The sequence below is a fragment of the Ochotona curzoniae genome, unplaced genomic scaffold (assembly GCF_017591425.1).
Source record: "Ochotona curzoniae isolate NIBS_2020 unplaced genomic scaffold, NIBS_Ocur_1.0 contig_1, whole genome shotgun sequence".
Classification (NCBI taxonomy): Eukaryota; Metazoa; Chordata; class Mammalia; order Lagomorpha; family Ochotonidae; genus Ochotona; species Ochotona curzoniae.
The window spans coordinates 3,469,061-3,494,836 of record NW_024464918.1 but is presented as its reverse complement, the minus strand read 5'-3'; the positions used below and the strand labels follow the sequence as shown (position 1 = coordinate 3,494,836).

Below are 25,776 nucleotides of genomic sequence, written 5' to 3'. Positions count from 1 at the left end.
TCCTGGGCATGCAAGGCAAGGACTCTAGCCATTAGGCTATTATGCCGGACCCTCTAATGTAGTTTAAAAAAAAAAAAAAGAATTATTTGAGGACCTGGCACAATAGCCTAGTGACTAAATTCCTTGCCTTGCATGTAATGAGATCCCAGTGGGCACCAATTTCAATCCCACTGGTCCTGCTTCCCATTCATTTCCCTGCTTGTGGCCTGGGAAAGCAGTCAAGGATGACCCAAAACCTTGGGGGCCTGCACCTGCGTGGGAGACTTGGAAGAAGCTCCTGGCTTTGCATCAGCTCAGCTTCAGCTGTTATGGCTACTTTAGGAGTGAATCAGCAGACCAAAGATCTTCCTGTTTCTCCTTTCCTCCCTGGATATCTGATTTTCCAATTAAAAAAAATAAATCTTTAAAAATTATTTGAGGGTGGGACTGGTACAATGGCTAATCCTCCTCTTTCAAGTGCCAGGATCCCATACAGGCTCCAGCTCCTATCCCAGCTTCTCCATTTCTGGCCCAGCTCCCTGTTTATATCCTGGGAAAGCAGCATAGGATGACCCAAGTCCTTTGGACTCTGCATCCACATGGGAGACCCAGAAAAGGCTCCTGGCTTCGGCTCAGCTCGACTCACCTCTGACCATTGCAACCATTTGAGTGAACCAGTAGATGGAAAATCTTTCTCTTCCTCTCCTTCTCTCTGTAATTCAGCCTTTCCAATTAACATAAATAAATCTTAGTCTTCTATTCAGAATCCCAATGCTTGCAGGGGTATGACTAGCCAATTGAGCCATTACACTGGGCCCATAAATAAATAAATCCAAAAAAAAAAAAAACCATATTTGAGGGGGCAGTGCTGTGGATTAGTGATTTAAGTCACCACCTTTAGTATTAGTATCCCAAAGGAGTGCCCGTTGAAGTCCCAGCTGATTCAGCTCCCTGCTAATGTGCCTAAGAAAGAACTGCAAGGGGCCCGGCACGGTGGCGCAGTGGTTAAGGTCATCGCCTTGCACGCCCGGGATCCCATATGGGCACCGGTTCTATCCCGGCAGCCCCGCTTCCCTTCCAGCTCCCTGCCTGTGGCCCGGGAAAGCAGTCGAGGACAGCCCAAAGCTTTGGGACCCTGCACCCACGTGGGAGACCCGGAAGAGGCTCCTGGCTTCGGATCGGCATAGCACCAGCCGTCGCGCTCACTTAGGGAGTGAATCATCGGACGGAAGATCTTCCTCTCTGTCTTTCCTCTCTGTATATCGGCCTTTCCAATAAAAAAATAATAAAAAAAAATCTTAAAAAAAAAAAAAAGAACTGTAAGATGGCACAAGTACTTGGGCCACTGCACCTGCTCCTGGCTTTAGCTGGATCAGCCCAGGTTGTTATGGCCATTTGTAGAATGAAACAATGAATGTAACATCTCTCTGCCTCTCCCTCTGTAACTCCTCCTTTCAAGTAAACAAATACATCTTTTTTGTCTTTTAAGTGTTTAGAGGAAGAAAGACACCCAGGGAGAGAGAAAGAACTAGGCAGAAAGAGCCCCATCTGCTAATTCATTCCCTAAATACTACAGAGATAGGTGTGATGGTGCAGCCGGTTAAGTCCTGTTCTGGGGCACCTGCATCCCATATCAGAGCGCTGGTTCAAGCCCTGCTTACTTTGTTTCTAATCCTGTTTCCTGCTAATATACTCCAGAAAGCAGCAAATGACAATTCATTTGCTTGGGGCCCTGAGATTCACATGGCAGACCCAGGTGACCCTTATAGCTTTAGCAGGCATTTGGGGAATGAAGCAGCAAATAGAAGAGTGTTCCTCTTTCTCTGTAATTCTGCCTTTCAAATAAATTTTTTTTTTAAAAAATTGATTTCCTAGAATGGTGGTTAGTTAAGTAGGAGGAATATATTATACTTTCCAACAGCACAGAGAGTGGCTATGGTTTATAACAATTTATGGGGCCAGGCCTGGTATGATGGCTCAGTAGCTAAATCCTCACTTATACATGCTGAGATGCCATATGGATACTGGTTCATGTTCCAGCTGCTCTACTTCCCGTCCAGCATCCTGCTTATGGCCTGGGAAAGCAGATGAGGATGACCCAGAGCATTGAGACCCTGCACCTGCATGCGAGACCCAGAAGTTCCTGGCTCCTGGCTTCGGATTGGCTCAGCTCAAGCCATTCAGCCACTTGGTGAGTGACCTAGGAGATGAAAGATCTTTCTCTCTGTCTCTCTTATCTTCATATCTGTAAAACTGCCTTTCCAATAAATATAAATAAACCTTTAAATAATAATAATAATTTCTGGGGGCCAGCATTATAGCATAATGGGTTTAGCTCCTTTCTGTGACAATTGCATCCCATACAGGCTCTTGTTTGAGTCCTGACTGCTGCACTTCTGATCGCATTCCCTGTTAACAGACAGAAAAGCAGCAAAAGATGCCCCAGTGCTTAGGCCCCTGCTACCCACATATCTGACAAAAGCCCTTGGTCCCTGGCTTTGGCATGGCCCAGCTCTTGTCAGATTTATCTGGGGAGTGAACCAGCAGATACAAGATCCCACTCTCAGACAAGACTGTCAGAGGCATTAAAAAAAAAAAAAAATCTCACTCTATCTCTCCCTTTAATTCTGATTTTCAAGTGAGTAATAAAATAACTTTTAAAAATACACATAAAATAAGGGGAAAAAACCCTTAGATTCAGGCTTCTGGACCTTAACCTAATAGTTTCTGATTTAGTAAGTCTGAAGTAGACCTGAAAATGTGCATCTCAAACAAGTTTAGACGATGTTCATGGCTCAAGAACCCAGATTAAGAACCAGCAGCTTAGAGAAAAGCACCTTGGTCTTAGCTCCGAAGCTAAGATAAAGATAGTTACACCTCTATATCTAGGGCAGTCTAATTTGGTAATCCCTATCTTTTATTTTGTGGGAGCAGTGTGGAGTCACAATTGCATCTCTCTTTCCGCAATGTTTATTTTCCTTTTGAAAACCTGGAGGGGCAAGGAGGGGAAAAGAAGGAAACCAGAGAAAAAGAAGGTGGGCAACTCTTTTTCTGTAAGCGAAAGCCACTGAGAGAGTGCTGGTTGGCCTGTGGAAAAACATGAAGAGTTGGACAGAGCAATGCAGGAGCTCTCTGAAACAACTCAAGGCTACAAACTCAGAACCAGCTCCAGGACTCAGCCACCAGCCCGCAATCCCAGACCTGGATCACAGACATCTTTACTATCGTAGAGCTACACAGGCTTTGGCCTCTATATAGCATCTGGGTAGCACCTAGATGATGGCCTCTTTCTGCTCAGCTTTCTCCTGTGTCCTTGTTGACTCTTTAACAGCCCACTGGCTGACCTGCTCTCACGGACAAATGTCTTTCACCAGGAGGGCTATCTGCCCCCTCAGCTGCCTTTCCCCTTCCTGGGCTTTGCTCTGGCTTCGACACCTCAGCAGCTCCGCCTTGTGGTCCAGGTGATGCATAGGGCAGTAGCTCTGTGGTTCACACAGCTCCTGAAACACAGAAGACAGCATAAGAGACTCCCTTGCACACTGCACTTTGCTTACCAAGTACAACATAACATGTCTGCCAGCAGTGGCTGAGAAGGGGCAGTAGTACACCCTGGGACTATGGGCTGATGTTGTTTCCCCTCTCCCATCCCATCCTTTACCGTATATTCTGGAAAAAAGTCCCTGTAACCCCCTTTGAGGATATACAGCTCTGGGTAATGCAATGCAGGATACTGGTTCCGAGCCCTGTCCTCTTCTCGTAGAGAGCGGCACCTTTAGAGAAAACCCAGAGATACACAGCGAGAGTGGAAGGTGTACGGTTAGGATCAGGTGAGCTGTCACTGGCAAAGGCAGAAGGACAAACTTGTTCATCCCAAAAAGGTCCTTCAGATCTCACTGTCTTTACAAAGCAGGATCCAAGCAATACTACCCTTCTTTCATTTTTTCATCAGGGACTCAATGCTAAGCCTTTTTCCTTTACTGCCCCAAACTTTCAAGTTTTAGAAATGCCATCCTTCTTCATTCCTCAGTCTTCAATCTATGGCAGACAGCACTAACTCAGTCACTCTCTCTGAACTGATTGAGAAATCCACCTTAAAATCCACTCCGACCACCAGCTCTACCCAGAGACACTTACATTCGAGGGCCCCTCTCAGAGGAGAATTCACAGTGGAACACAATGATGATTCTTTTCTGGACATCCAAAGGAACAATGGGTTTCTTCAGGAAGAAGCTATATAGCTCTTTTTGACTATATAAGTTTAAAGCACCCTGCAGAAGAAAAATTTTAAGTATTTTCTCAAAAGCCTGTGGACATTGTAAGATGCTGTCAATATTTAGAAACAGCTGATAGTGGCTGGTGCTTGTGTGTAATTGGTTAAATTGCCACCTGCGATCTAGTGCCCCAAAGGGGCATCAGTTCAAGCTCTAGAGACTCCAAAAAAGCAAAGTTTATTTTTGGTACAAGTTATTTTTAAAATCCAAGCACACGTTTGCTTTTGGGGGTGCGGGGGAGGATTTACTTATTTCTATTGCAAAGTCAGATTTACAAAGGAGAGACAGAAAGATCTTTCATCCACTGATTCATTCCCCAAGTGGCTGCAATGGCCTAAGCTGAGCCAGACAGAAATCAGGAGCCAAGAGCTTCTTCCAGGTCTCCCACACGGGTGCAGGGTCCCAAGGCTTTGGGCCGTCTTCGACTGCTTTCCCAGGCCACAACACAGGGAGCTGGATGGGAAGTAGGGCTGCCAAGATTAGAACTGGTGCCCATATAGGATTCTGGCGCGTGCAAGGGGAGGATTTTAGCCACTAGGCTACCACGCCGGGCTCTGTCCTCAAACTCTTACCCAATAAAAGTAATCCCTGGTCCCTTCCCTGCTGATATTCACAATGTAATCTCACCTTGATGTGCCCTCCCAGGTATTCATACGGATAGCGACAATCGATGATATAAAACTTCTCAATCAGACTCTGGAACTTCCCCAGCAACAAGGCTGCCACCTGCAAATAAACAGCGACCAAATACCCTGCTCAGTGTTACTCTCGAGAATGGCACTGCCAGTCCCCCAGTTCCGAACATGAACACTCCCAATAGTCTCCCAGGACTCCACCACTGATATCTGAAATGTGGCAATGGTTCAGCCCAACCACACACAGAGTGTCAACTAGAAACCAGTCTTTGTAGAAAACCAAAGGAGCTGGTATTGCTAATGTACTAAAGTAGATCATATTCTGGCTACTCATATAGAGGCAGGCATGACTGGAATCAGTCTCCCCAGGGACCAAAGGATCTCCTCCCACCAGTATAAAGAAAACAAGTCTCTCACAAAAGGATATGGAAGAGGTTGAAATCTAGAGCAGGAAACATAAGCTACTTGTAGGAGTGTAAACGGTTTCAGTCTTTCTAGAAGGAATTTCATAATATATTTTGGGTTTTTTTTTGTTCTTTAAAATTTTTTATTTTTTCATTGCAAAAGTCAGATATACAGAGAGGAGAGACAGAGAGGAAGATCTTCCGTCTGCTGATTTATTCCCCAAGCAGCCGCAACAGCCAGAGCTGAGCTGATCTGAAGCCAGGAGCCCAGAGCCTCTTATGGGGTCTTCCACACAGGTGCAGGGTCCCAAGGCTTTGGGCTGTCCTTGACTAACTTCCCAGGAAACAAGCAGGGAACTGGATGGGAAGCGGGGCTGCAGGATTAGAACCGGTACCCATATGGGATCCCAGCATTGCAAGATGAGGACTTTACCCTCTGGGCTACCACACCAGGCTGCATAAATATATTTTTTAAAGTAATTATACCCTAATTATCAAACAAATATCATATGTCTCCCTTGATTTGTAGTAGCTAACATGTAGGGTAAAAAAATATATAAAAAAGAAAAATTAAAAATAGGTAATTGCAGGCCCGGCGCGGTGGCGCAAGTGTTTAAAGGTCCTCACCTTGCACGCCCGGGATCCCATATGGGCGCCGGTTCTAATCCCGGCAGCCCCGCTTCCCTTCCAGCTCCCTGCCTGTGGCCTGGGAAAGCAGTCGAGGACGGCCCAAAGCTTTGGGAACCTGCACCTGCGTGGGAGACCCGGAAGAGGCTCCTGGCTTCGGATCGGCATAGTATCGGCCCGTTGCGCTCACTTGGGGAGTGAATCATCGGACGGAAGATCTTCCTCTCTGTCTCTCCTCTCTGTATATCCACCTTTCCAATGAAAAAATAATAAAAATAAATCTTTTAAAAAAAAATAGGTAATTGCTTGGTCCTAAAAAATGGAATTATACCTTGACTCTGCAATTTACTTTCTAACATCTTAAATAAACATAAAAGTATGTCAACACTGGGTAGGGCCACAGTTGTGTTACAATAAGCCACTGCTTGCACTGCTGGCATTTCCTATTAGAGTTCTGGCTTGACTGTCAGCTCTTCTGCTTCTCACCCAGCCTCTGCTAATATGAATGGGAAAGCAGTGGAAAATGGTCCAAGTACGAGGCCTCCTGCCAAATAACTGTAAAACCCAGAAATCCCCAGGTCTTGACTCCGGCCTAAATGACCCAGATGTTACATCTACCTGGTAAACCAGGAAATAAAAGGTCTTTCTCTCTCTCTCTTCATCTTTCTCTATTACTCTGCCCTTTAAAAACAAACAAACAAAAATCTTAAAAAAAAAATAAAGCAGTATACCCAGAGGTAGACATGATATTTATTTCAACATTGTTTTAGGTTATCAAAATATTATAAATGATTAAGTATCAATAACAAGATTGATTAAAAAATATTAGGTAAGTTTAAGGGTAAGTATGGTTAACTAAATTTAATCAATATTAACTAATTTTATATTAAATATTAATTAAAGTGTTAGTATTAAATATTCAATAAGCTTGATTAAATAAATTATACATGTCAATGAAAGACATTATATATCCACAAAAATTATAATGTAGAAACTTTTTTTATGATAAGGAGAGATATTTCCAACATCTTAGTAAGTTAATTTATTTTTAGTAAGTTAATTGTAACACAACAGCTTCACCATGATCCCATTTAAAAATTTATTTTTATTTTATTTGAGAGACAGAATAAGAGACAGAAACCTGCCATCCTCTGGTTCACTGTCCAAGTGTCTACAACAGGAGGATCTGGGTTGGGCCAGACTCAGGAGCCCAGAACTTAATCTGGGTCTTCTGTATGATTGGCAGCCAGCCAAGCAGTTGAGCCTCTGCTGCCTCCCCGGGTGTCCATTAGCAGAAAACCAGAATTAGCAGAGGCTAGGACTAAAACCTAAGCACTCCAACACAGAAGGCAAGTATCCCAAAGAATATCCTAACAACTACCCTCAAAATGATTTCCCCCATTCCAATGATCCCAGTTCTAATTTTTTTTAAGATTTATTTATTTTTATTGAAAAGGCAAATTTACAGAGAACAGGAAAAACAGAGGGGAAGATGTTCCATCTGCTAGTTCACTCACCAAATGGCTGCAGTGGACAGAGCTGAGCTGATCCTCGGTCGGAACCAGGAGCTAAGAGACTCTTATGGGTCTCCCACTTGCAGAGTCCCAAGGCTTTAGGCTGTCCTCCACAGGACGGCCACAAGCAGGTCACAAGCAGGGAGTTGGATGGGAAGTGGAGCAGCTGGGACACAAACTGATGTCTATATGGGATGCTGGCCCTTAGAAGGAAAGGATTAGCCAGTTGAGCCATTGCGCTAGGCCAATTATCCCATTTCTATAAAACGTTCACTAGAATAAAAGCTAGAAGGCTAAACGAAAGTATCATTTGTCATTATCTTAGGTATAGAGATTACAGGTAGACTGATCAAATCATTATTGTATGAATTAGCAAATATGAGAGTGAACAAGAACAATACTAATAATTATCCTCACAAATAGGTGAAAATATGGGCCCAGCACAGTAGCCTAGTAGCTAAAGTCCTCCCCTTGCAAATGCCGGGGGTCCTTTATGAGCACCAGTTCATGTCCTGGCTCCTCCACTTCCCACCCAGCTCCCTGCTTGTAGCCTGGGAAAGTATTAAAGGATGGCTCAATGCCTTGGTACCCTGCACCCGTGTGGGAGACCCAAAAGAAGTTCCTGGCTCCTGGCTTTAGATTGGCTCAGTTCCAGCCATTGTGTCCATTTGGGGAGTGCTTCGCAGACGGAAGATCATCCTCTCTGTCTCTCCTCTTTATCTGCCTTTACAATAAAAATAAATAAATAAATCTTTTGGGGAAAAAATGGTAAAAATAGGCTCACAAAATGTGAAATAAGATGTATGGTTACTCTAATTGAATGACTTTTATTTTTTTCCTTTTTGTGTTTTTGCATTTTCTGTTTTCATCTTTGTTTCCTTCTTTCTTTCCCTCTCTTCTTCCTCTCATCTTTTTTAAACAACAGATAAAATAAGAGAGACAAGAATGGTACAAGAGGGGGTCCTTCAGTACAGCTTCAGTTGAATAAAGAGCCTATATGAGTGAACAAAAAAAAAGAAACACAATTGGAAGTGGGGATTTCAGGGACAGAACAGACCAGATGGCAGCTTATGTAACAAGTTGCCATCTCCAGAAATCTGCTTACTGTTTCTGGGTTGATGTATTTCAGATCTTGGTGTCTCCCTGACACGGTTGGCAGCACACATACCTAGAAATACAAAGGAGCGGAAATAACAGAAAGTACTGCACACCCAAGTTTGGGGTCAAAGACCCTCTATAATGTTCTGTTAAGACTGTTCAAAAGACTGTTAAGAAGACAGGAACCTTACAAACCAACTGTCTTTATAATGTGCTCAAACAGCAATTCCATTTCTAAGAACTAAATCTAAGGAGCTGATCGAGGATGTGCAAAAAGTTTCCGATTTCTCTACAAACATGTCCATCTTGGTTTCATTCATACGGAAAAGTTACAAAACTAAATAGTCTATAAGAAAACATTTTAAAAGAGATTATGACTAGCCCCAAAAGCAATAATATGAAATAATTTAACATAATGAAGTGATGCAGAACTATTTTTTATATGAAAAGATCCACCTGATATAATATTAAGTGGGGACAGGCAGGTAGCCCAACAGATCATAAAACATTATAAACTATTTTTCCAGAAAAACAAAACAAAAAAAGCATTTCTGGGTGTGCTTGTGTTTCTTCAAAATATATATAGAAAAAACTGTGAATATACACCAAGCAATAATTCCCCTGGTTGATAAGGTTTGGGGTAAATCTCTTCATTTGCTGTCTTTTTTGTGATGACCAATATTATTAATATAACTTTAAAAGATATTTTTAAAAATCAAAAAAGCTCCCACTGGTTTGCATGAGGGCCAAGTGTGTGGTGGGCAGGATCAGGCCACACTCCTACACCTAATGATTGCTGTAGAAGACAGGGCTGGAAACAGAACTGACCCAGCAATAGCAACCACCAGCATGTGCATAAGCTGACTTGGGTGACAGACTGTGCCAGACCCTGTACTGGCATGCACACACAAGATGACCTCAGACGAAGTTTCTTTGGGGATCCCTCCAACTGAACTGCTGATCTCAGAACCCCAACCATGAAGAGAGGTGCAGGTTCCATGGTCTGATCATGGAATGTATATGTCAAAGCTGAGCCTGCTCAGAGGCTCTGACTGAGCAGTGGACAGCATATCCAGGTGCACATGAAGGATATGACAGTCCATCAGAACCTGCAGAGGACACCTAGTAGTACCACAACAGAGGACAGAAAAAATCTATCATCTACCCCATCCATGGGTTGGCAATGAAAATCTGGGTAAATGGAGACTCTAAGGTGGACTATGTCAGCCAGTGGATTCTGGAGAGATTTCATTGTGTTCGGAGTGGCAAGATCAGCAGCAATTCAGAACTGATGAACTCTCAAAACCACCTAAGCAGTACCCTCAGAGCACGCCCAACATTTGCGGACCCTAGGATGGTTGGGAGGCTGGGTGGGGCTTCTCCATTTATCTCCCCTCTTACCCCAGATACAGAAAAAGAAAAAAAGCAGAGAGAATGTAGAAACAATGGTCTTATCCACTTTCCTGTAGCCCTTGACCCTTTGTGCCCTAGTCAACTATGTAAAGATTATCAAAATAAAATAATAATTTAAAAACTAACAAAATAAAATTTAAAAGGTAAAAAGTTTCACACTTTCTCAACTGTTCCACATTTTCTCAGAAGGAAAATTTTCTTACTAGAAAGATTTAGGGCTTAGATCTATGCCCAGAGCAGCTCACATTCTCAAAGGGTGCTTGGTGAGACACCTAATTATATCTAGTATCTCTACAAAGAGAGGATAAAAGGCTCAAAAACAAAATTACTGAATTCAGACTCACCTTGGAAAAATCACCAGTCAGTTGCCCCTGGTTGGACACTTCCTCCAGCATGCAAGTGATATTAATGTCACAGAGGGAGACTGTCTTCTTTGAGCCTGCACCCTGAAGATGACAAGATTCCCACTCACGCCCAGTCCTCAAGTTAAAGGTTTAGAGAAAATAAAGACAAGCACAAGGACATGGCAATAATGATGGATATTCCAGCAAGTTCAGAGAAGGTATCATTAGGAAAAAATATTACAGGGTCTTGGTTAAACAAATCACTTTCCATGCATTATAGATTGTCATGATACAATACAAAGTAGAATGTTGGGGCCCAGTGGCATGGCCTAGTGGCTAAAGTCCTCGCTGTGAATGAGCCAGGATCCCATATGGGCACCGGTTCTAATCCCGGCAGCTCCACTTCCCTTCCAGCTCCCTGCTTCTGGCCTGGGAAAGCAATCGAGGATGGCCCAAAGCTTTGGGACCCTGCACCCGCATGGGAGACCCAGAAGAGGTTCCTGGTTCCCAGCTCCAGATTGGCGCAGCACTGGTCGTTGCACTCACTTCGGGAGTGAATCATCAGACGGAAGATTTTCCTCTCTGTCCTCCTCTCTGTATATCTGACTTTGTATGACTTTATAATAAAAATAAATAAATCTTAAAAAAAAAAGTACAATGTTGGCTAATTTTGTTGACAGGGAAATAAGGTCATGATATCATTAAGTGTGTTAGGAGTCATGTACTCTGTAATCACACTTTAACACAAGACAACTAGGGGCCCGGCAGCGTGGCCTAGCAGCTAAAGTCCTCGCCTTGAATGCACCAGGATCCCATATGGGCGCTGGTTCTATTCCTGGCAGCTCCGCTTCCCATCCAGCTCCCTGCTTGTGGTCTGGGAAAGCAGTCGAGGATAGCCCAAAGCCTTGGGATCCTGTACCCGCACAGGAGACCTGGAAAGAAGTTTCTGGCTGCTGGCTTCAGATTGGCTCAGCTCCAGCTGTTGTGGCTGCTTGGAGAATGAACCACTGGATGAAAGATCTTCCTCTCTGTCTCTTCTCCTCTCTGTCTCTCCTCTTCTCTGTATATCTGACTTTCCAATAAATAAATAAATCTTTATTTAAAAAAAAGACAAATGAATTTTTATATATTTGTATATGAAAAATGCCTGGAAGAACATAGATCAAGTGCTAATAGTGGTTTATTCCTGATATATGGGATTATAAATATTTTACATTGGCTGCTTCTTTGTTAATTTTCCATCTTTTATTTTCCTATAATATCGCATACCTGTTTTAATATCTAGCGATAGTTAGATTTTTTAAGAAGCGGAATGAGGGCTAAGTCCTGCAGAAGTGGCCATCTACCACACCCGTCTGTTCTGTGACGCCGTTTCTGCAGGTGTGCAAAAGCAGCAGGGAGACTCTCCCCGTTCCGTTCCCTTGTACTTTCTCGGGTTTCACAAAAGAAGGTCGGGAAGACAGTATGATGCCATCACTTCTCAAACTATACTACAAAACACACATTTACTGTGAAATGTTCTATACACGAGCAGAGACAAAGAAGAGACAAAAAGAGGCAAAGAACAAAGGAAAAAGATGAAAAAGGAATCCCCAGAATAGAATAGCACCAAGGACAATGAGATAGAAAAGTTAACAGGTTCTTATCTTTAAAAAAAAGTCTTACCTTCCTAAACATTTCAGGGCCAGAACAATACTTTTTGTGTGTTCGATCTGGTATCACGTTGTCCTTAGATTTTACCTGCTTCACTCTTGGCCTATTCAAACCCTCTGGCATTGAGGGTGAGCGATACAGGCAGCTTCTATTCAGGAATGCCTGTTTGGGATTATGAAATGAGAAGCCTTTTAAAATAACTTGGATGAGAAATTATTAAATAACATGGGTATGGCATTTTGCTGATGGTAGTTTCGGTGACTGGAAGAGAAAAGCGTAACTCAATCTTCTTAAAAAGTAATTACTAACAGAGAAGAAAAATCACAAGTTAAATATAACGCAAAAAAAAAAAAAAAGGAAACATTAGAATGCCATAGCATGATGACCATTATAAGATTGATACTATGGAACTCAGCAGAAAAAAACCTGGATGGATCAAATACTATGAAGAAGCAGCTTTGAGAGTTATTGACACAGAAATAAGACCAAAGTATTGAGAACAGATTATTGCTTCTCTGAAAGGCATGACTTGGGCATTATATTATACGCAGAGGCAGGGAGGATTAAGTGACCACTGATAACTATCAACTAATCCAAGACTCTATCCTCTGTCCTAAGATACCATGAGGCTTCTACCTCTGGCCTAGATAACAGGCAAGAGCTTCTTCTCTCTCTCCACACTCACCTCACTAGAGTCACAGATTGGTTTAGAAGGCAGCTAGGCAATGAGGGAACCATAACTGGAAGACAGGTTAACAAAAGACAGTAAGAACATCCATATTTTACTTTATACCAACTCTGACTATCACGATGTTTATCATACGAACAGTTCTAAGGAAACTCCGTTGCTCATGGTGCCAATGAACTGTGCAGCACATACTTTACATACTGTATTTTGCATCTACTATATCTACCTTCTCCCTCGGACCCCCACCCAACTGCCACAATGCCCATATGTTTCTGTCTACCCTACCTCCATCCACTGATAACTTGCCTATACTGTATAACGAACACATCTATTGTGTGGTGTAGAATAAGAAAAAAACAATCTGGACCAATCAGGTTTCCTTTCCTGGTAATTAGACATGAAAAAAAGGAGAAATAATTAAGCTCAAGCAAGCAAACAACCCAAGAGACAGTCAGAACTTGATCCCAAGTACTTTGATCCTAAGCACTGGATTAACCTGATGCACCACAATGCCAGTAAAATATGCTTAATTTTTTAAATTTTTTTTTTTTTTTTTTTTTGGAAAAGAAGCTTTTGTAAGCAGAAGGAGAAACACAGAGAAATCTTCCATCCTCTGGATCCACTCCCTAAAAGGTTACAACAACTGCTGTTTGGCCAGTCAGAAGCCAGGAGCCTAGAGCTTTTTCTTGGTTTCCCTTGTGGGTGCAAGGGCCCAAGGAATTGAGCCATCCTTTGCTGCCTTTGGACCATCCTTGACTGCTTTCCCAGGACACTAGCAGGAAGCAGGATGGGAAGCAGGGATGCGGGATTAGAACTGGCACCTATATGGGATCCTGGCAGAATCAAGATATTTAATTTAAAAAAAAAAAGGCTAATTTAATTTGAAGATCAGAGTTATAAAGAGAGAGGAAGAGATAGAGATATCCAATCCACTGATTCACACTCCCAATGCCTGCAAGGCCAGGGTTGGGCCAGGATGAAGTCAGGAGCTTCTTGCTTGTCTCCCACGTGGTCCAAGCATCTGAGCCATTCTCCACTGCACCCATGTGGGAGACCTGGAGGAAGTTCCTGGATCCTGGCTTCAGATCCACATAACACCAGTTCTTGAGCTCACTTGAGGAATGAATCATTGGATGGAAGATCTTCCTCTCTGTCTCTCCTCCTCTCTGTATATCTGACTTTGTAATAAAAATAAATCTTAAAAAAAAAAAAGAAGGAATTTTAATACAAAAACGCCATCAGAAAACACCTACCTTGCTCTCTTCTTGATCCTCCAGGAAAAATCCCATCAATTCACTTGAAATCTCTCTTGCTCGATCTTGTACCATGTCTGGGCTTTTATCCAATTTTGAAAATATAGTAATGGGACTACCCAAGTAATTCACCTCGTTTTCTATCAAGTTTCCATTGTCCTGTTAAGCATATAAACAGCATTGCACCTAATTTAGAATCCTTGGCTTACACGGTGTACAAAAATTAACTCAAGATATTTCAGAGAATTAAATTTAACCCAAACTATAAAACTCTTAGAAGAAAATATAGGTGGAAAAATTTAATGACACTGAATTTGGCAATTCCTTGGATTTGACACCAAAATATAATAAACAACAAAGATGTAAGTTAGTGTCCATCGAAATGAAACTTGTGTCCAAGGACACTGTGAGAGCTGGCATTGTTGACAGCAAGTTAAGCTGCAATCTGCAATACCAGCATCCCATATGCATACCAGTTTAAGTGCGGGCTATTTCACCTGTGATGCAGCTCCCTGCAAATGTACTGGGAAAGCAGCAGAAAACAGTGCAAACGATTGGGTCCCTGAAATCTATGTGAAAGAATGGGATGGAGTTCCAGCTACTGGTTTCAGCCTAGCCATGTCATTACTACCATTTGGGGAATAAACTGGTAAATGTAAGATTTCTCTTCTCTGTTCTCTTTCTCTCTCTAAATCTGCCTTTCAAAGAATTAAATCATAAGAATGTGAGTACCATAAAGTTATTTTTTAATCAAATTTTAAAAAGTGTCAAAAAAATTTTTTAAAAGTGAAAAGGCAACCTAGAAAATGTTAAGAAAATAATTTGCAAATAATACATCCAACAAGGGATTCATATCAGAATATGTAAGATCATCCCATATTTGAAAGTTAACAAAAAATACTCTAAATAGTACGCTATCAATAGACATTTCTCTAAAGAAGATACACAATGGCCAAGAAAATACATCACAAATGGCTATTGCACATATTGATTCTGTTTCAAATCCTGGTTGCCCCACTTCTGAACCAGCTTGTTAGTGGCCTGGGAAAACAGCAGAGGATATTCCAAGGCTAGACCCTTGCACAAATGTGGGAGAGTCAGAAGAATCTTCTGGTTCCCAGCTTCAGATTGGCCCACCTCTGGCTGTAGCAGACATCTATACAGCAAACCAGTGAATGGAAAACTGTTGCAAAAATCTGACATTAGGGCTCAGCGCAATAGCGTAATGGCTAAAGCCCTCACCTTGAACATACTGGGATCCCATATGGGCGCCAGTTCTAATCCCAGCAGCCCCGCTTCCCAACCAGCTTCCTGCTTGTGACCTGGGAAAGCAGTCGACGATAGTCCAAAGCCTTGGGACCCTGAACCTGCGTGGGAGACCTGGAAGAGGCTCCTGGCTTCAGAATGGCTCAACTCCAGCTGTTGCGGCCACTTGGGGAGTGAACCACCAGACTGAAGCTCTTGATCTCTGTATATCTGCCTTTCTAATTAAAAATAAATAAATAAATCTTTCAAGAAAAGAAAAAAAAAGAAAGAAACCCAAGGACTTGGGCCATTCTCTTAAAAAAAAAAAACTGATATTAAAAAAAAATAAATAGGGCCCAGCTGCATGACACAGTGGCTAAAGTCCTCACCTTGCATGTACTAAGGTCCCATCTGGATCCCAGTTCATATTCTAGTGCTCCTGCTTCCAATCCAGCTCCCTGCTTGTGGCCTGGGAAAGCAGTGGAGGATGGCCCAAAGCTTTGGGACCTGCACCCATGTGGGAGACTTGGAGGGGGCTGTTGGCTCCTGGCTCTGGATCAGCTCAGCTCTAGCCATTGCCAGAGTAAATCAATGGACAAAATATCTTTTTCTCTGTCTCTCCTCCTTACTGTGTATCAGAATTTCCAATAAAAATAAATAAAGCATTAAAAAAAAAAAAACCGCAAGCATGATTCGGGAAGGAGCGTGCCTGGAGAGGGGATGGTACGATTCTAAAAGAGTGATTAGGAAGGGAGATTAGAAAGACAGTATAAAATCAAGAAAAAAAACTGACTAGAACTGCTAAAAACATAAGCACATTTCAGTTAATGGAAACAAAGCATCTATCTTTTATGCATACTGACCTGGGGAAGGCAAGGGAAGAGAAGCAGGGAAGGAAGAAAGCTGGCTAGAAAAGGGGATTCCCTGAAGGGATTAGGGAATGATCTTCATGAGGTTTCAACTTGGAACTGAAGGGTATCCTAAGGCTTAAATGGGAAGGTAATGGCTTCCTCAGAACGGAGGTTCACAAGCTAGACTAAGGGGAAACAAGAAGAAATTCAAAAATTTACATTCGTATGTAAAAGCACAGTTTCTGAACAAGTTACATAACTTGCCCTATCTGTTATAAAGGAAAGAAAAACAATTCTTGCCACTACAATAACAGCCATTTTTGTTCTCAGAGCAACCAACTAAATATGAATAATCATGATGACTTGCTATGGAGTACTTCACTTAGTTTTCTGTTCTAGGGTCAAATCTCAAAGAGAATTCTTTTCTCCAGTGAGTCAGCTTGCTTCTCCAGCACACAAACTGTCATCCCACAATGATACCAACAAGTTGCTTCACTCAAAGAAGAAAAGCTGCTAACACATTTAGATTTCCATTCAACACTCACATTTTCTTTCTTCCTGAGTGACGTACACTCATGGTCCAAAGCATTCGGAGTGCTACACAAAAGCTGCACGCGAAAGAGATTGCTTGTTGAGAACATTCAACATGCCCAAGCCTCCCACCCGAGAAACAAACTCAAACCCCAAGTGCAGGGTTACTCACTGGGCTGCACTTCATAGGGCTCTGGTGACGACTCCTACAAATGAAAACAAACTACCAAAGTAAGCCCAAATACTATGCAGTGCTTCCACATCAGGGTGGGACAGCCTATCTTTTCTTTCTTCCATTCTAGAAGTCTTAGTCCTTCTTGATATCCCAAGTTGATTAAAAAATGCATTAGGAATTTTCTATGGTAAACATTATGACTCCAGTTTATCTTGGGCATATGCCCTCATGTCACTTATGTAAATATAGAGAGGCAGGCTTATCTTGTATCTTCTGTGGAACTGATACACCATTTACTGATTCTGTAGCATTGAATACTATGGGCTAATTTTTCCTTGAATGAATTTCTATCCATCCAGGATTCCATCTGGTCTAAAATCGTAACACTAATTAAAGCCATTCAAAGAAAATATATGTAAGACAAATGAAATTTTCATACATATTGATTAAAAATTCATGGAAATTGTGATTTACATTAAAATAATTCTTTAAAAACAAAACCTGAAAAACCTATTACCTCGTTATTGTACATAATAAAATTGCTTTTGTAATCCTTAACTTTAAAAAAACAGTCATGGGGCCCAGCATGGTAGCCTAGCGGCTAAAGTCCTCAACTTGCATGTGAAAAGAAACCATATGGGCGCCAGTTCTAACCCCAGAGGCCCTGCTTCCCATCCAGCTCCCTGCTTGTGGCTTGGGAAAGCAGTCAAGGACAGCCCAAAGCCTTGGTACACCCCCCCCAACCACTTGGGAGATAAGGAAAAGTTCCTGGCTCCTGGCTTCAGATTGGCTCAGCTCCCGCCATTGCGGCCGCTTGGGGAGTGAACCATCGGACAGAAGAAGATCTTCCTCTCTGTCTGTCCTCCTCTGTGTACATCTGCCTTTGCAATAAAAATAAAAAATAATTTAGTCATTTGATGGGCAGAAAATAAGTACAGGGAGAAAGTAAGTACTCCCATGTGCTGACTTATTCTGCAGAAGTTCATGGTGAAGTGAGGCTCTCGCGTAGGTGCTAAGAACCCAAGCACCCGAGGTACTACCGTTGCCTCCCAGATTTTGAAGCAGCTGGAATCAAAAGTCAGAACCAGGAATATAACCCAGATACTCAAACGCGAGATATGCAAGTCCTAACTGGTGTCTTTACTTCTAAGCCAAATGTCCACCACCATATTTCCATTTTTTTAAGATTTTATTTTATTTTTATTTAAAAAAAGATATATAAAGAGAGGAGGAGAGACAGGAAGACCTGTCCAATGATTCACGCACCACACGACCGCAACGGCTAGAGCTGAGCCGATTCAAAGACAGGAACCAAGAGCTTCTTCCAGGTCTCCTGTGTGGGTGCAGGGTCGCAAGGCTTTGGGCCATCCTTGACTGCCTTCCCAGGCCACAAACAGGAAGCTGAATGGGAAGTGGCACGTCTTGGATTAAGTATAGCGCCCATATGGCTTCTTGGTACATGCCAGTTGAGGATTTTAACCACTACGCTACTGTGGTGGGCCCCCTATTACCATACTTCTAATCACTAGGATAAAGCATCTTTCATATTTAAATAAAAGCCTGCAGGGAAGTACAGTATAACATTTTCTAAAAATAGGGCCCAGCGCAGTGGCCTAGTGGCTAAAGTCCTCGCCTTGAACGCGCTGGGACCCCATATGGGTGCCGGTTCTAATCCCAGAAGCTCCACTTCCCATCCAGCTCCCTGATTGTGGCCTGGGAAAGCAATCGAAGATGGCCCAATGCTTTGGGACCCTGAACCCTGTGGGAAAGCTGGAAGAAGTTCCTGGCTCCTGGCTCTGGATCAGCGCAGCCACGGCCGTTGCCATCACTTGGGGAGTGAATCATCAGACGGAAGATCTTCCTCTCTATCTCTCCTCCTCTCTGTACATCTGACTTTGTAATAAAAATAAATATATCTTTAAAAAAAACATTTTCTAAAAATAATTTTGATTATGCTTTATGTGTAAAAGAGATAGCTTTTATTTTCACAACACTCCTTGGATCTTGGAAAACCAAAATACGACCAAGGAAGCAATCTAGATCCTGGAGCCCCTTATAACCAAAATTTTGTACCTCCAGTTTCCAGAGATTAAAATTCCTGCGACCAGAGCTGAATGGCATTCACATGAAGTTCATTTAGCAAAAAGGTACTTACATCCCACTAAACTGCATTTCCTGAGGTTCTGAAGAATCCATGTGACCTACAACAAGACATGAATAATCAGTAAGATGCATTATTTTTATACATGCATCATTGTTTTTAACTTCAGATTTTGTCCGTCACCAGTAAGTTACATTAATTTCAAAGACTCAACTTTTGAGCATAAAACCTACTGACTGGTAAAAGATACCAGGGTACAAAACACAATTTCATGGAAGATTAAGGATTTATATGCATCTCTCAAAAATTTTTTTCTAGGAGACACTGTTCTATGTTAACATATAGAGATTTTGGGCCCGGCGCGGTGGCGCAGTGGTTAAGGTCCTCGCCTAGCACGCCTGGGATCCCATATGGGCGCCGGTTCTAATCCCGGCAGCCCCGCTTCCCTTCCAGCTCCCTGCCTGTGGCCTGGGAAAGCAGCAGAGGATGGCCCAAAGCTTTGGGAACCTGCACCCGCGTGGGAGACCCAGAAGAGGCTCCTGGCTTCGGATTGGCATAGTATCGGCCGTTGCGCTCACTTGGGGAGTGAATCATCGGACGGAAGATCTTCCTCTCTGTCTCTCCTCTTTGTATATCCGCCTTTCCAATAAAAAAATAATAAAAATAAATCTTTAAAAAAAAAACATATAGAGATTTTTTTTTCATGAGCAAAAATGAAAACTTATTATTCAGGAAATTTGAAATTGGAAGAAATATTAGCATCATTGATTAATGAACCATTCCTTTTGCACACAGACTTACAAACATGCATAAAAACTAATTTTAAAGTATTTGTGTTGGTTTCTTTGTCTCAGGTGGGATTACACCAGGGCACAAAACTACTCAGATCATATTAATCTTCATTCCCACTATTAATCAGTCAACAAAACCTAGTCACCTTTGTCTAACTTTCAAATGCAAAGTGACTGTTACTATTGTTATTATCTTTCCCATTGTGCTCCTAATTCTTATTAAAAACGCTCTAGTTATCCATCAAATTCAACTCTCCAGGTAAGCTCTTTAACCTACTTCTTTTAAATTTATCCAAGCACCTGGTTTTCTCCCTTAGAAGTCATTCATCCCTTTGAGCTCTTCACCTTCTTTCTCCCGACCAGTTTCATCAAGGTCCGCAGCAGCGGCAAGCTGAGCGCCAAACACCTCCGCACCGCTAAGATTCGAAAGATCCAGGCAACGTTTGGGGGTATCTCTGTTGAGACACAATAATACAACAAGATTACTATTGAATAGTTTCAATCCTTAAATGGCTAAGATTATTTGATTATCTTCATTTGAAACATCTTTAAAGTCTGTAACAAGCTGAACAGCATCCAAAAATAAGTAAATCCAACTGCTTCCTATTAAGTATTTCAGACTGGACTGACAAAAATCTCCCACATTTCTTGACTCCAAAATAAGACTACATTTTCTCTTCATCAACATAATGAGACAGTATTGCTATTTTTTTTTTCAAGGGAGCTCCAAGTTTTTGTTTTTCACAAAGGAACTCTTGATCGCCCCTCTTCTGTGTTGTGCATCAAGAACACACAGATTTGATTTCTTCTTGGAAGAAATCTGGTGGCCAACGTATCAGCACATGGTACGAACACAACTTAAAGCACAAGAACACCACCTCAACATTACTATGAATCAACTGACCAGCTCACATAATGTGGCAGTGTTCCAAGATATCATATCATTTGACTCTCGCAAGATTCTAGTGAGACACGAAAAATTATTTCTATGCGATGGAAGTCTGAGATTCAAAAGAGCCACACAGCCAAGGGCAGAGCCGAACGGAGATTTCAATTTTCATCTTTCAGACATGATCCTTTAAACTATCCCCTCCACACACACACAACTGTCCAGAAAAGTAAAAGAGATAGCTGCCAAAACACAAGTGGATTTACCCAGACAAAATGCTGAGATTTGCAGATTCACCGAGCAGCTTGTCCACCGGAGTTCTAGGGAGCTCTGGACAGATGGTAAAGGAACTGTCTCTCTCCAGCAGCAGGTGCAGCATCTTCCTCTGGTTGCATCTAAAACTGGGTCCTGAGCCACAGCTTCCCTCCTCTCTCGTGGATGAAGAGATATCTGCAGACATGGTCTCTTGAGTTCTCAGCAGAAAAAAACGCAAAATCTAAAGAAAAGATGAGACCATCGACAGAACCGCTCCACGCTTTCCAGTCCAGGAGATCAGTACTGCAGCGGGGCGGGGAGCGGCCCCAAAGAGCGAATGACAACCTCGCTTGGGGGACGTGGTACCCATAGGAGGTGACTATGTGGAAATAAAAGCAGACTGCGACCTGTCCAGGCCCTCGACAACCCTACCAAGTCGTGGCAACGCCCAGAGCCCTCTGAGGTAAAGTCGGCAGGACCCCGGCGGGAGCCTAAGGAAACAACCAGGGGAAAATAAGCAGGCTTACCTCAAGTCCCGCGTGTGAGAAGACTCCAGCCAAACGAAAGGAAACCTACTGACAGGAGGCAGTTCACTAGCGGCCAGGTCAGCCTGCTGACTGGGTAGTTCAGAGTCGAGAAGCACCGCGCCTCAGGTCTGAAGAGCCACACCACACCTTCCTGACAAACACACCAACAGCCGCCGTCTCGACCATTCGAACCTTCCGCCCTCCCAATAACCTATGGTCGCAGGGCTCTCCGATGCATCAGCCAATCCCCGCGCGCCCGCCCAAGTCCTGGCAGCCAATCGTTTAGCTCGTACTTCACCCGGACGGGGGCGTGGACAAGCTACGGAAGTGGGGTATAATTTGCTCCACCCCCGAAGCCAGAACCGGCCGGCAATTGGCTCACTAGCGTCGGGCGGGGTGGAGAGTAAGCTCCGCCTCCCAGGGAGCCTGACATACGGCTGACTGACTCCTTTTCCATGCTTGGCCCTGGTCCGGTTCCACCAAGCCAGGGAGATTTAAATGGCTCCTCATTAGGGACTGCCATTCGCCAGCATGGTATAAGCGATGAGGAGGGCTACAACGATTTTTAAGCATTTATGTGTTCCTGGGTTTTCTCGCGTCGATATGAGACCTTTCCTTCTGAAGACAAATCCCTTGCCACCAGGGAGGCAGGTGGATAGCTCAGCAGGTGTGAGGTGTGCGTTTATGCTGAGTGGTATGGGGTCCTAGTTCGCTGTACCTTTTACAACGCAGCAGCTCAGAGACGCTAGATAATGTGTGTTCAATATACGCATGTGTGTGTGTGTGTGTGTGTGTATTCCTTTTCAGGGGAAGTAAGAAAGTTCAATCATCTAGACATATCCTTATCACAGTGCAAAAGATTTGTACGCTTTAGACCTGCACATTGGCTAGGTAATACAGAAATGCTTACTAATGGGAGATGTTTCTAAACGGTTAAGTAAGGTTGTCAATGGTAACAGATGACATGACATCAGTCATGGCTATTAGAAACTGTGACCATTGTACCCGTGCTCCATCAAGCTAAGTGTTAAAGTACATATTTATTTATTTATTTATCTTTATTGGAAAGTGAGATATATACAGAGAGGAAAAGAGACAGAGAGGAATATCTTCTGTCTGTTGATTCACTCCCCAAGCAGCTACAAGGGCTGGAGCTGCACCAATTCAAAGCCAGGAAGGAACCCAGAGCCTCTTACGGGTCTCCCACATGGGTGCAGGATCCCAAGGATTTGGGACGTCTTCGACTGCTTTCCAAGGCTACAAGCAGAGAGCTGGATGAGAAGTGGGGCTGTCAGGACTAGAACTGGCGCTCATATGGGGTCCTGGCACGTGCAAGGTGAGGACTTTAGCCACTAAGCTACCTCACTGGGTCCCTATAATTCTTTTTAAATGCTTACAATAACCTTGACAGGAAGGAAAGGCCTCCTCCTTTTCCCCACAGCACACACATGAGAAAAAAAAAAAACTGAAACATTTGTCCCACCCAACTTCCAACACACCTTGACCATCCTCACCCTAATTGAAGCCCCACATAGGCATGCATTCCTCTCAACTATGTATGTAAACAGTGTTAAAGATAAAATTTTAAAATGTTCTTACAAAGGTAAAAAAGAGAGATCTAGTGTGGGGATGAGGTTTTATGAAAAGCCCCTTCCTTGGGGTGCTATCCAGACAGATGGCTTTAAGAAATAAAGGTCAGAAATGCATTATCTTTGAGAAACATTCAGAAATAGAGCCTTTATCGGATGTCAGGGTCTTGGTGGTAGTACTGGCGAAGAAGTGCAGAGTAATCAGGCAGTTTTTATCTTGACCTTTTCATCTATGCAGACTGCTTCCCCAGAAAAGGGAGGAGCTGGGTGAACAGGTAGCAACTGTGGGGTCAACACAAGGCCTTCTTTTCCAAGTGAGATGGAAAATCAGGCAGGAATTAAGTGTATTGATTTCTGCTACAGTGACTATAATCAGACCTTGTGGGACACTGGAATTTTGCTGTAGGTGGAGAAGTAGAGACAAAGTCATCCTGCAGCAGCAGCAGCCATAGCGAGACACACGATGGCAGGTGCATATCTGGTTATCAGTGCTTCGTGCAGGGGATCCCCAAGTGAGTGCAATTGTAGATGATCACAACAAAGGTGTCAACCAGAGGCTTTGTTTCGATGTCACGTGGCAAGACAACTACAGACTGAGAACCCTGGCAAAACTGTGACTTTTTATGCCATCAAGTCTTAATAAGTTCCCAAGATTTTCATAAGTGGAGAATGTCATATTTGGCCCAGAAGACTTCAAAGCTTTATCCATTAAAAAAGAAAAGAAAAAGCAAAGGTGTATCCATCTCGCCAGTATCTGCTTCTGGCTGATTTGGCAAACTGCAACACATATTGACAAATTCATATAAACACATGCATACATAAAAACTAAACAAACAAGGGCCCAGTGTGGTGGCCTAATGGCCTTGCATGTGACGGGATCCCATATGGATACTAGTTTGTGTCCCAGCTACTCCACTTCCAGTCCAGCTCCCTAACTGTGGCCTAGAAAAGCAGTAGAAGCAGGAACTTCCTCCAGGTCTCCCACATGGGTGCAGGGTCCCAAGGCTTTGGGCTGTCCTCGACTGCTTTCCCAAACCACAAGCAGGGAGCTGGATGGGAAGTAGAGCTACCAGGATTAGAACCAGCGCCCATATGGGATCGTGGCACGTTCAAAGTGAGGACATTTTAGCTGCTAGGCCACAGCGCTGGGCCTAGAAGGTCTTAGAAAAAAAAAAAGAGAGAGAGAGGTACAGTCCTTGCTCCTTGGATATCCAAATCAGGAAACGGAGATGAGACCATACCTGGTAAACATCCTCCCACCTCCTACAACTGCCAGCCAGTATATACAGGACAAGGGTTCAGTGGTATGTTCACTATTTCTGGTTCATTGGTTGGGTGAGGGGGTACAGGGGCTGAGCTGTACCTCTGTGGATTTCGGAGAGGTTTTCACTTTTCCTAAGTGAAAAGTTAAGATCAGCCTGAGTGCACACACCTCTGATTCTACCTTCCTAGGCAGGGATTGGAGAGGCAGTGGAGCCTGCCCGTTTGGATGACCTGGAGGACTGGCTGCAGGCCTGGATCCCTCACTAAATTTGGATGGAGACCACGGGGTGCCCAGGTAGCACCCTCTGCTGGAGCAAGATCGCAGATACTCTGCTCCTGAGGACACAGTTAAAACTGGATACAAAGTAGTAGCCTGAGGACACCAGTTTTTTGTGTTGTTTTAAGATTTATTTCTTTTTATTGCAAAGTCAGATATACAGTAATGAGGAGAGAGAGAGAGGAAGATCTTCTGTCTGATGATTCACTCCCCAAGTGACCACAATGGCCAGAGCTGAGTTGATCCAGCTTCCTCCAGGTCTCCCACACAGGTGCAGAGTTCGAAGGCTTTGGAGCATCCTCCATTGCTTCCCCAGGCCACAAGCAGGGAGCTGGATGGGAAGCGGGGCTGTTAGGATTCAAACCGGCGGCCATATGGGATCACCGGCACATTCACGGCAAGAACTTTAGCCATTAGGCCACTGTGCCAGGCCCCAGGGTACCAGTTTTAAAAAAATAATGTTGGGCCTAGATTGATGATTCTGTGGCTAAAAGACTTTAGCCACTAGGCTACCATGCTGGGCCCTTCTTTTCCTTGTTTTAAACATCTTAGTGTCTTTCAATGTCTTGCAAATGAACCAATGCCACTCTGACTCAACCATTTCACTTTAATAAGCAAGGTTAACACTAAAAAGGGGAACAGCCCGGTGGTGAAGGGCCAGGGCTCGAGAGTCGTGGAGCTTCTCGAGACTCATCTGTGCAGAGGCAGTCCCTCGACTTCTCCAGCTCTCTCAGCTGTGAAATGTGGAGGTTTGGGGCTTTTTTCTTGGTGAATGTAAATGAACAGAATACTTACTTAGAGGATGTCTTGTGGTATCTGGCATGTCATGTCTGCACTGACAAAACGTCTCTGCTACACCTCACAGCCTCTGCCTTTGCTCCCCGTCATTTGCTAACAGGAACTGTGAAGTGCAAGGAAAATCTCTCCATCCCCAAATTCCCCATAAACATCGCACTTTTCCTTTATTCTTCCTTTTCGGTTTGTTGGCTTCTGCTCCTTTCCTTTCCTAACTCCATAAAGAAGATTCCTCTTCCCTGACTTTGCTTTCTTGCTGATCAAAGCTTTTTCCGGCTTGAGTCAGGCACAAAATTCCATGTAAAATATAGATCTTTCAGGGAGAATGCTGCTAAGTGAAATAAGGAACATGAGCTGGTGCTGGCATGGTGGCATGATGGGCTAATCCTCTGCTGGCAGTACTAGCAGCCTATCCAGTCACTGGTTCTAGTTCCAACTGCTCTACTTCCTTTTCCTTTCCTTTTTTTTTTTAAATATTGATTTATTTTTATTACAAAGTCAGATGTACAGAGAGGAGGAGAGACAGAGAGAAAGATCTTGCATCCGATGATTCACTCCCCAAGTGAGCTCAACGGCCGGTGCTGTGCCTACCCGAAGCCAGGAGCCAG

At 43.3% G+C, this 25,776-nt stretch overlaps 1 protein-coding gene across 1 annotated transcript; it reads right to left on the bottom strand.

Annotated features, from left to right (window-relative positions):
• Positions 1–2,951: 2,951 nt before the first annotated feature.
• On the bottom strand, positions 2,952–21,359 carry CDC25C (cell division cycle 25C). Its single transcript, XM_040974230.1, has 14 exons — positions 21,245–21,359; positions 20,729–20,958; positions 19,934–20,028; positions 18,837–18,882; positions 16,679–16,712; positions 16,521–16,583; positions 13,880–14,041; positions 11,951–12,100; positions 10,286–10,387; positions 8,536–8,598; positions 4,878–4,976; positions 4,114–4,247; positions 3,638–3,749; positions 2,952–3,479 (listed from the first exon to the last, which is right to left on the bottom strand). Exons 2-14 carry the CDS (start codon positions 20,920–20,922, stop codon positions 3,330–3,332), a joined length of 1,404 nt encoding a protein of 467 aa, XP_040830164.1. The 5' UTR covers positions 20,923–20,958; positions 21,245–21,359; the 3' UTR covers positions 2,952–3,329.
• Between the last annotated feature and the right edge of the window lie 4,417 nt (positions 21,360–25,776).